This window comes from Manis javanica, chromosome 5 (assembly GCF_040802235.1).
Source record: "Manis javanica isolate MJ-LG chromosome 5, MJ_LKY, whole genome shotgun sequence".
Classification (NCBI taxonomy): Eukaryota; Metazoa; Chordata; class Mammalia; order Pholidota; family Manidae; genus Manis; species Manis javanica.
The window spans coordinates 134,050,670-134,062,807 of NC_133160.1; the positions used below are offsets into that span (position 1 = coordinate 134,050,670).

A 12,138-nucleotide genomic window follows, 5' to 3' on the forward strand; every position below is an offset into this window, starting at 1 on the left:
AGTAATTTATATTTAGTGCAGTACACTTTTTTCATGTTCTTGAACTTATAGTAATGTGAATATCTGAATATCCTTTTGTGTTCAAAGTCATTTCTGAGTTCTCACTCTGGAAAAAAATAGTCCAGGTTTAGGGAAAGTTTTTGTGAGATGTCAGATCTTCAGAAATCTTTGAGGAGATGTGAGTTTGTGGGGAAAATAAAAAATATTAAGTGCAACATATATAGCATGATAATATATATAAATATTAATATAAATATTATGTTTGTAGATATTATATATAAATATTGATACATATTTAAGTGTTAAGTTATAAAACAACAATATACGTGTTTCCAAAAAGGTTATTGCTTTCTTTCATTCTGCTTGGCCATTACTTTATTGTATAAACATGCTGTTGAGTAATAAGCCACTTAGTTCAACATTCCTGAAAATATTACTGAAGACTTTTAGAGTAAAAATGGGGATTAAATAAGTAAGTTGGGGAAAAAACGCTTATTGTCTCCCCCAAGTTCCTGTCTTTGATATACAGGGTACTACACATTAAGATAGTAAAGGCCATTTTAGCTCAGTATTTTTCAGACTTTTAGAATCTTTTAGAAACAGTATTCTTTGGGACTTGTTTTGGGACTTACTGTTTTGATTAAATTTTAGAACTAGTTAACTGGGCATATATATTATTGTGCAGAATCATCATCATGTTGCATGTAAATGGTGTGTAGTTTGGTTTTAGAGATACAAGACCTGCTCTGCAAGATAATTACCAAAGTGTAGGTTTATATTGCAGTATACTTCCCTCTTAGCATGACCTTCACTGCATCCCACAGATTTTTGCGGTGTTGAATTATTGTTGTCATTTGTCTCTATATATTGCTTGATCTGTGTATTTATTTGGTCCTTGATCCATTGATTATTTAGAGCATGTTATTAAGCTTCCATGTGTTTGTGGGCTTTTTCATTTTCTTTGTGTAATTTATTTCCAGTTTCATACCTTTGTGATCTGAGAAGCTGGTTGGTACAATTTCAATCTTTCTGAATTTACTGAGGTCCTTATTGTGGCCTAGTATATGATCTATTCTTGAAAATGTTCCATGTGTACTTGAGAAGAATGTGTATCCTGTTGGTATTGGATGAAGTGTTCTGTAGATGTCCGTTAGGTCCATCTGTTCAAATACATTGTTCAGTGCCTCTGTCTCTTTACTTATTTTCTGTCTGGTTGATCTCTCCTTTGGAGTGAGTGGTGCGTTGAACTCTCCTAAAATGAATGCATTGCATTCTCTTTCCCCCTTTAATTCTGTTAGTATTTGTTTCACATATGTAGGTGCTCCTGTATTGGGTGCATAGATATTTATAATAGCTATATCCTCTTGTTTGACTGACTCCTTTATCATTTATGTAATGTCCTTCCTTGTCTCTTCTGACTTTCTTTGTTTTGAAGTCTAATTTGTCTGATACAAGTACTGCAACTCCTGCTTTTTTCTCCCTATTAGTTGCATGTAATATCTTTTTTCCATCCCTCTACTTTCAGTCTATATATGTCTTTGGGTTTGAAGTGAGTCTCTTGTAGGCAGCATATAGACAGGTCTTGTTTTTTTATCCATTCAGTGACTCTATGTCTTTGGGTTGGTGCATACAGTCCATTTGCATTTAAAGTGATTATAGATAGGTATGTACTTACTGCCATAGCAGGCTTTAGCTTCATGGTTACCAAAGGTTCAAGGGTAATTCCCTTACTGTCTAACTCTAATTTAACTCCTTTGTATGCTATTATAAACACAACCTAAAGGATCTTTTTTTCCTCCTTTTTCTTCCTCCTCCGTTCTTTATATGTTAGATATCATATTCTGTACTCTTTGTCTATCCCTTGATTGACTTTTGGGGTAGTTGATTTGATTTTGCATCTGCTTAGTAATTAATTGTTCTACTTTGCTATGGTTTTATTTCCCCTGGTGACATCTATTTAGCCTTAGAAATGCCTCCATCTATAGCAGTCCCTAAAAATGCACTGTAGAGGTGGTTTGTGGGAGGTAAATTCTGTCAGCTTTTGCTTATCTGAAAATTGTTTAATCCCTCCTTCACATTTAAATGATAACCTTTCCAGGTAGAGTATTCTTGATTCGAGGCCCTTCTGCTTCATTGCATTAAATATATCATGCTACTCCCTTCTGGCCTGTAAGGTTTCTGTTGAGAAATCTGATGATAGCCTGATGGGTTTTCCTTTGTATGTAATCTTTTTTCTCTCTCTAGCTGCTTTTAAAAGTCTGTCCTTATCCTTAATCTTTGTCATTTTAATTATTATATGTCTTAATGTTGTCTTCCTTGGGTCCCTTGTGTTGGGAGATCTGTGCACCTCCATGGTTTGAGAGACTATCTCCTTCCCCAAGTTGGGGAAGTTTTCAGCAGTTACCTCCTCAATGACACTTTCTGTCCCTTTTTCTCTCTTCTTCTTCTTGTATCCCTATAATGTGGATATTGTTCTATTTGGATTGGTCACACAGTTCTGTCAATATTCTTTCATTCTTAGAGATCCTTTTTTCTCTGTGTCTCAGTTTCTTTGTATTCCTCTTCTCTAATTTCTCTTCCATTTACTGTCTCTTCTACTACATCTAAACTGCTTTTAAACCCCACCATTATATGTTTAATTTCAGATATGGAATTTCTTAATGATTGAATCTCCATCTTAAATTTGTCCCTCAGTTCTTGAATATTTTTCTGTACCTCCATGAGCATCTTTATGATTTTTATTTTGAACTCTCTTTCAGGAAGATTGGTGAGTTCAGTTTCATTTGGCCCTTTTTCTGGGGTTTGTGAGATTTTGGTCTGAACCAGGTTCCTTTGACATTTCATAATTCTATGTGGTGCCCTGTAGTGCCCAGAAGCTCCAGTCTCTGGAGCTGCTCAGCCCCTAGTGTGAGGTTGGGGGTCGTAGGGGAGCAGCGCTGGTGCCGGGGAGGAAAGAGTTGTTTTCCTGATTCCTGGCTGCAGTGTCTGTCTCCAGTATTAGAGCCAGTGGGCAGAGCACACAGGTGTAAGCCTCTGTGCTTGGAGTGTCTAGCTGTTGTAGGCGGGGCCTCCCTCTGACTGGCCTGATGCCAGCGCAGTGACTGCCGGTTTACAATCAAGTGCTGGAAGGCCAGGAGGAAGGCTCGGCAGGCTGCGTGTCACAGTGGGGGGCCTCGGAGCTGAGTGGGCTGCCAGAGGGATGGAGTGTCTGAAGCTCCTGAAAGTTCCCAACCTGCTGGGCACAGTGCATCCAGACAACCTTGTCCCCTTATCCCTTCTCCTGTACAGCAAGCTCCATGCAAATCTGCTCCTTCAGCAGCCCCCTCTCTGCTAGGAAGCCTCTCAGACTGCCTGCCTTATCTTTGTCCCAGAGTGGCCTAATGTGAATCCCCATCCTCCACACACAGCTGGAATCTCAGTCTCTCAAGCACTTTGCCTGTCCCAGCTCCCCAACCCCACCAACCTCTAGAGCACCACACAATGTAGGTTTGTGCTCCAAAGCAGACCTCCAGGGCTTGGTGTTCAGCAGTCTTAGGCTTCCACCAGCTCCCTGCTCCATTTCTTTTCCTCCCGCCCCTGAGCTGAGGTGGGGGAAGAGCTTGCTTCCCACCAGATCAAGGCTTTCATATGTTACCCTGTTTCCTGAGGTCTGCTCTGTTCCTGAGGTCTGTGTGCAGTCTGGTGCAGCCTTCTTTCCTGTTGCTGTTTTAGGGATAGATGTATTAACTGTATTTTTACACTATATGTGGTTTTGGGTGGAATTCTCTGTCTCACCTCTCACGCCGCCATCTTGAATCTCCCAGAGAATAGTTCTTAAGAGATCTTTAAAGTACAAACATATACATGCAACCATACATTTATTGTTGTTTGAAAACAATTAGATTTGAAAATAATGAAATGTAATCACCTCACTTCTCTGTGCCTCATGAATTTTGTTTATATTGTTATTCTCACATTTTAAAACACCTGTATAACTGTAGTTTTTGTACTTATATTGTCTTAGTTCTGTAATTAAGTAACAGCAGGCCTCAAGTTTAAGAATGAGATGAAATAATCTGCATTCTTTGTGGAAAATTCAGAAAATAAAATTAGCTAATAATGGAACAACCACAAAACAACCTATAATCCTTCTTGTTAGTGTGTGGTGTATATATTTCTAGTGCTTTAAATTTACTTATATGTATATACCACCATATGTATCTTATCTCTCTCTTTTTTAATTAAAGTATCGTTATACAATTTTATGTGCATTTCAAATATACAACACAGTGGTTTAACAATTATCCATATTATTAATTCCTCACCCCCTCTAGTGTGGTCACTGTTATCGACATAAGATGTTATAGAGTCATTAACTGTATTTTCCATGCTGTACTATTGTCCCCAGGACCAACTTACATTGTGATTGCAAATTATTATGCCCCTTTATCCTCCTCCTCCTCTACCCTATATTTCATCTTTTTGTGAGAATTTTATCTATTCTTCTCTAACTTAATTAATACATTGAGAACATTTTCCCAATCTGTAATTTAGTTCTACCTGTGATTTTACCAGCTATGTAATAGTCTACTATTTGGATACACTGTGGTTTTTGTACCCAAACTCCCCATTGTACATTGATGTTGCTTCTCGTTTTTTACTGTTTATAGTGAATGTCCTTCTATATACCTTTTGTAAATGTGGACACATTTTTTTCTCTGGGACATATCTTTCTTGAATCAGAGAGGAAGTTAAATCTGAAATGATGTCTGTTGTAGCTGGGATTCTCTAGAGAAACAGAACCAATAACGTGTGTGTGTGTGTATATACAAAGAGATTTAGTATAAGGAATTGACTCACATGAACATGGAGGCTAAGAAGTCCCAGGATCTTCAGTGGGCAAGCTGGGGACCCAGGAGAGCTGATGGTGGAAATTCCAGTCTGAAAGCCAGCCAGCTTGAGAACCAAAAAGAGCTAATGTTTCACTTTGAGATAGGAAAAAAGGCAGGTCTAGGCTGAAGCCCGAGCTGAGTGCCGGCAGGGTGGAGGAGTTCCTTCTTATTCGAGTGGATCAGCCTTTTTGTTCTTTTCAGGCCTTCAGCTGATTAAATGGGCCCCTCCCATTTAGATAGAACAGTCTGATTTATTTAGTTCTACTACTTTAAATGCTAATCTCATCCCAGAAATACCGTTACAGAATAATGTTTGACCAAATATCTGGGCATCCTGTAGCTTAGTCAAGTTGACACATAAAGTCATCACAATGTCCAATGCCCATCAAAACTTTTATCCGTCTAGGATTTTCTTTACTCCCCATTTCTCTCAACCTACTGCAGCATAGTATCATAACCCATCTTTGACTCTTTTGCTTTTTAATGGGTGTAGGTACCTTTATATACCAATGACAACCTTCCTGTGCTAACTTGACAGTGATGTAGACTGACGCTTTCTCAGGCATTTCTTCATACAAGCAAGAGTGAGTGCTCATGCAGATGAGAGACGGTGGAGAGACTTTAGTATCCAGCATGCCCTCTGGACCCAGTGGTTGAAGTGTAAAGGATCTAAGCTTTCCACAATTAGTTACTCCAAACCGTCTTTGGTCACTGCTTGCTTGTAGTAGGAACTCAGTATGTGTTTTTTTTTTTTTTCAGTAAATAAATTAACAGGACAGATGGAAAAAAAATTCCAGTACTGTTGTGTCCTGAAGCAAGATGCAACACTAAACAGAATCTTTTCTTATTACCATTTTAATTAATAGGAAGCAACCATACTGAAAGTTCACTTCATGAAAGTATTGTATTTCACCGTCAACATACTCTTTCTTTATAAAGTGGGCTCCTGTGACATCATGAAAGTTCAAATAGTGCACAAATCTATACACAACTTTCCACTCCCAGCCCCCAACCTTCACCCCTTTTCCTAAGTATCCAATTTTCTCTCCCTACTTACAAACTTTCTTTTTTTTTAAAAAGAGGTATTCTGTATATTTAGCAGCTAATGTGAGTGTATGTGTGTATAGTATGTACTGATTATGCCTAGAGGAGTCTTCTATGTTAATATGTATGTAGCTGTGACATTCTTTTAAAAGTCTTCATGGTATTCTCTAAATGCATCCTAATATAGGTAGCCTTTTATTTCTAATCTTTGCTCTTCCAAATGAGACTGTAGTGAAAATTCTTTTCAAACATCATTTTGCAGATACATGACTATATCTGTAAGATAAATACTTAGGAGTGGAATTTTTTGCTGGGTCAAAGGATGTATACATCAAAAAATGTTGGCAAGTATTACCAAATACTGTTCTAAGGAGATTATTAATCTGTTTACTTTCTCGTTTGCATTATTTGAGAGTCCTCTTTAGTAGGTAACCTCTTCCACACATTGTGCTATCTTTTGTGCTGCTATTGCACTTCTCTTTTTTCTATTGAGTTATTGTATTTTCCCAAAAAAGATATTTAGAAACTCTTTATGTGTTAAGAAAGTTAGGCCTTTGTCTATAGTATTTATTGCAAATATTTTTCCTATTTTATTATTTGACCTTCGTTCGTCACTTTTTTTTAACCATGCATATACTTTTCTTTTTATTTACATGTGGCTGATTTATTATCTTTGTTTTGCTTCTGCATTTTTGTATTCTATTTTGGAAAGATCTGAGTTTGTTAAAAAAAACCTACCTTCTTCTAGGACTTCTTTTTCCTTCTATGATTTTGATGATTTGACTTTATATATTTAAATCTTTAAAACATTTAGGATTCATTGAGGTAATGATCCCACTTAAGTTTTCCTGAAGGCAAGTAGTTGTCCCAATATCATACATTAAATTTTCCATCTTTGCCCCAATATTGAATTTCTACCCTTATTATTTTCCCATGTGTATTTGTATCTTATTTCCATGTTTTCTCTACTGATACAGTAATATGTCTAATTATGTGAGTTCCCAGTTGTGTGAAATTCGTTATTCCTGTTTATTTCTCCATATGAACATTGTAATCAGTTTATTGAATAATTTTTGAAAAGGTTTCTGTTTTTAGGAGGGTATCACATTAAATTTATTTTAACATTAACTGTTAGAGTTGCTCAAAAATCAGATCTAGGCCCTTTCCTTACTGATGTCTCCCTAGATAACTGACTTTGTTTCTTGAACTTACTCTCTAGACAGTGATGACTTCCAAATTTCTATCTCCAGGCTAGTTCTGTTCTTCTGTGTTTCTTTAATCTCCTATTAGCCAACATTTCTCTTTTATGGCTCACAGGGACTTCAAACTAAACATGAACAAAATATGTCCTTCCACCTGAACTTTGTCTTCCCATTGTGCTCCTGTTTTGAGAGAATGGCACCTCCGTCCATCCGTCCACACACAAACTGGGCACTTAGGAGCCATCCTGATGCCTCTTCTCTTTCCCTCCCGTGGGCTCCTGCTCTCTCCCCACCTCAGCCTTCTCCTGCCTTTCCCCCACACCCCACTCCAGTCGTAGGACCTACACCCACTCTCCTTGGAGGGTGTCATGGAGGAAGCCCCGGCTCTGGACCCACCCTGCCAGGGCTTGAATCCTAGTTGTGTGATCCTGGGCAAGGGGGAGACCTACCTATCTTTAAAACAGTCAGATTACAAATGAAAACAAAAAGAAAACCAACTCACAAATCAAAAGTGTTTATCATATATAAGACTTCTAATATTCTGTATTTATACTTTTTTTTTTAAATTGTAGGAGAAGCCGTTGTCTAGATCTCTTCAGAGGGGTGAAGATCTTCAGTTTGACCAGGTATGCCAGTTTGGGGGATTATTTTTTCCTGAAAGGAAATGATTGTCCTAACAGTCTGGTCCAAATATATCCAATATTAAAAAGTTCATTTATTTTGGTTAGTGATCTTATATATCTTTACACACTGGAGTCAGTCAGGAGTTGCTAATTTGTTTCTTAATAAAACAAAATGAGCTATAAACTGTGAACTTCATAAAGTGAACTTTATTGGTTTCTGTTAATATAGCATTTAAGACATTTTACTTATCATTTTAATCTTTGAAATTTTTTGAATTTTTTTTTGAAATTTTGTGCCCTTTGAGATTTTTTCTAGAATGTTTCCAATTACATCCCTGAATCTTACCTTGTGTACTAATTTCCTACAGTTTCAACATAATAAAAGTTTACCTTTTAACATTTTATTTTTTCCTGTTGGGGTTAAGGTCATGCTTTCCACTTGTTGAGTTTAGTTTTTGATCAAGTATACTTTTATCATAATTAATGTTTGCTCAAGAATTATGATGTGTTGATTCTTTGCACAAACCAATGACCCAGATTAGCTGTCTATTGCCAGCTAGTATTCCTGAGCTACTTTTTTCAAAATTATGTATTGAGAAAACAGAAGTTAATATTCATATAAGTCTATTTGATTAGGTAAAGATGACTAGTTAGAATTATTTACTAGAGGCATAAAAAAATACTGTGTTTCTGTATAGTCTACTTCTGCTGAATATATATCACCAGGAACAGTGCTCTGGTACCTATAGTTTATAGTAGCTCCCCAGGTGATTCTGATGCGCACTTAACAGCCACCGATCTAGGAGGAAACCATAAATAGGAAGACCTATCCTCTGTTAAAGTAATACTAAGATCACCTTACTATTTTTCAAATTTGGTGCTACTAAAAAAGGTATTACCAATTACTGTTATTTATCCATTACTAACATATCCTTTTAAAGTTATATCACTCACATTTTGAATCTGCATCAGTAATGAATGAATGAATGTGTAATGAGAATTTGAAATCCTATTAACACTTTAAGGAAAATTTTCATTTTCTTATGTAAATGATTAATAAAACTATACATGATCATGCCTCATAGTATGATTTTTTTTTAACAACAAATCTTCAATTTATTTGAAGCAATTCAGTTTCAAAAACTTCTAAGTTACACCAGTCACAGAAAAAAAACAGAACAGTCAGAAACAATAAAAGAATAATCAGGAGTACTGCATTTTTTTGTTTGTTTTTAACACTGTCATGGCTTTATTCAAAACACAGATGCACAAAAGTATTAACTTGAGTTTTTAAGGAGTTTTTCAAGAATTTAACACACTATTTACATACTGCCATACAAACAACATTAAAATAGGACTAAAAACTTCTACAAAATATAAACCCCACCCTTAACTTATTTGCATGGAAACACCACCCACAAAGTTAAGTAAGTCTTAAGAAGTAATTTGGAGGCTCTAAGTGTTGTTTTCAAACCAAAGAACTCTAATTTTGATTGCTCAATAAGATGATTGATAAGAAAGTCAATAGATTTAATTTTTAAAATAAGTATTTCATAAACTGTTACACGTACTATGTAATGAGAATTGTTAGGGACTAAAACAGGGCATTTCAATTTTAAAAAGGTGTAAAATATTAGTCTTTTGGAGATCCCAATTCCCCCACTAAAGTTTTCCAAAGAGTTTTATTTCAGTCAATTTTTCAACTTTTTTAGCTTATCCACATGTAACTTCATACTTTTTACTTTAAAACCCTAAGTCATAAATTTTAAACTAAAAAAGAAGCAGTAATATATATACTCTGTAATTTAAATGTGTGCCACTATGGAAGTACAACTTCAACTAATTTCAAAACGGGAAAAAATTAGACAGCCAAGATTAAAAAAAAGCAATTGCCTTGAACATGGAACCTCCACAACAAAGAGGAAAATGTACTTATCTACTCACATTATATTTAGTAACCATAAAAGGAAATACACACTCACACTTATCCCAAATTATTTTTCTATTTTTAACGGACATCCACTTGAAAGTAAATCTTAATTTTAACACTGATTTAGTTTAGTTTAAAATATTTTTCCAGTTACCCAGCATATTCCAATTAAATGCTATCTGTGATGCTTAAGAACTGTAGGAAGAATAATTAAAGGTTCTACTCAAAAAAAATTAGAAATATTTTGTAGAACCATGACTAAATCATTTGGGAAGCTAACTTAACTTGCATGTCTTATTAATTATTATTATTATTAATTACTACTCTGACTTTTGAAGAACACTAATGCTGCTTCCAAAAGCCTCCTCTGCTCCTTTTCTTTCTTCATCTTAATAGTCTGTACATTTTGTCAACCAAGAATGAATTTCAGTAAGCAGAACCTGTTGCATAAAATTGTATTGATAATAATATTCTCATCTCAGAAAATACTCAATTTCTTTCACTTTGCTTGTTTAAAACTGAGACAGGTCTGAGAAGGTGGTTGAGGTATAAGACTAAACAGTTCCCTGGGTATATCCATAAGTTTCTCAACTTTTGTTTAAGATAGAGGGAAAGGAGTAAAACAAGAAAGGAAGGCGAACCTAAGGAATTGCTGAGAGAAAAATGAAGGATATATACTTAAAAACAAAACAAACAACTGTTGGCATCTTCAGCTTGAAGAAGAAAGGGTTCACTTGCATGTCTCTGAATTTAGTACAAGCAATTTTTCCTTCAAAAATAAAATCTTATTAGTCGCCTGGCTTAGTTGGTTTCAGAAGGGTCCACAAAAGCCATGAACTACATTGCTGAATAGAACCTTTGCTACGTTGCTTACTTTCTCCAAGTTACTCATATAACAAAAAGCAACCAAATCCTCTCAGCCAAAAAAAAAAGTCATTACCTTCAAACTAAAGATCTCTGGGTCACCTCTAAAAAAATTAACAAGTTTTTATCCAAGAGATTATTTTCATTTCATATTCCAGCTGACTGTGATTTGTTAATTTACAAATAACTTTAAAACTTATGAATAAAATTCACCATACTACACCTGTGTAAAAGCAATCGTGTTTTAATTATGGGCTAAAAATGATTAACACATTAAGCTTGAATTAGGAAATGAAGATTTTAAATAAATTGCTAGGGAATTTCACAATGGGAGAGTCAATGAAATTTTTTCTCTACATACAATGATCATTAATAGACTAGTAAATCTTATTTGGAATGATAAGGCAAAAATAGTAAAATCACACTTTTCCTATAAAAAGTTACACTTTTATCTTCTGTAGGGATCGCTATCATACATGAAAAAACAAAGATGTGACCACTCTACTGCACACCTGAGAACATTAGGGAATCTGATCTTAGAATGATCTAGTAATCTTCCTCCTCTCCATCATCTTCAGCATCTCATTTTCTCTTTTGCCCTCGAAGACCTTCTTCCTCTTCCTCCTCCTCTTCCCCTTCTTCAACATAGTCATCATCATCATCTTCTTCATCCTGAATTTCTTCTTTCATTAAGTATGAGAGGCCCACTTCCTCTTCTCCCTCTCCCAATTCTGAGCCTGCTTCATCTTCATCCTCCTCTTCCTCCTCCTCCTCTTCCTCATATCCTTCAGGTAGACCAGCTTCATCTTCCTCTTCATCTTCATCGTCTTCATCTCCATCCTCATCATCCTCCTCTTCTGAGTCTGGTGCGTCATTATCCTCCTGATAAATCCATCTAAGTATGTGATTTGCTGCAGCAGTTCAAAAATACTTTCTCTTTAATCTTCGAGGTTTGTGATCTCACAGTTTAACAAGTCAAGACTTTTCAAATTTTTAAGATTTTGCAAAGCTTCTACTGCACTGAGATCTTTGATTTTGTTTCCACTCAGATTGAGGTAGATAAGATTTGGACATTTTTCTGCCAGGATTTCCAAGCCTCCAGAAATTACATTGTCACTTAGTTTCAACTTTCGAAGTTTATTTAAGCTGGGCAGCCTAGTCAGTGAACTTAGTTCCACGTTTGCCATACTCAGAAACTCTCGCTTTTTAAAAGTATCATTCAGGCCTTCAGTTTCCCCATTGACACACAGGCATTTATCAAGGACTAACTCTGTCACCTCCTCTGGGGCTCTGTTCCTTAACTCCAGGTTAATCCTCTTCTTCATCTCCATGTCCTCCTCCTGCTCTTCTACTGCTCTCCTCCCTTACCCTTTCCCACTACCAACCCTCCCCCACAAAAATTAAAGATTTGCAAATGAATGAAAACGCAAATATAAACGCCCACCACCACTAGATAGATGGGGTTGGGTGGGGGGAGAATAGTAAATGGAGTCGAAGGAGTTGGGACTCTAACTCGGCTGCCCCCACCACCTTGTCCACACACTCGCGCGCACTAACGCGCGCGCGCGCGCGAGTACACACACACACACACACACACACACACC

General features: G+C 36.3%; 1 protein-coding gene and 1 pseudogene across 8 annotated transcripts in view; one reads left to right on the forward strand and one right to left on the reverse strand.

The window, feature by feature from the left end:
• Positions 1–12,138, forward strand: part of FRYL (FRY like transcription coactivator) — a 295,909-nt gene that overhangs the window by 151,884 nt on the left and 131,887 nt on the right. For all 8 annotated transcript variants that reach the window (XM_073237639.1, XM_073237642.1, XM_073237641.1 and 5 more), the window contains one exon: positions 7,690–7,743. In XM_073237639.1, the coding sequence (XP_073093740.1) occupies positions 7,690–7,743 (54 nt within the window). The remainder of the gene's footprint in view (positions 1–7,689; positions 7,744–12,138) is intronic.
• Positions 7,752–12,131, reverse strand: LOC140849627 (acidic leucine-rich nuclear phosphoprotein 32 family member E pseudogene; annotated as a pseudogene).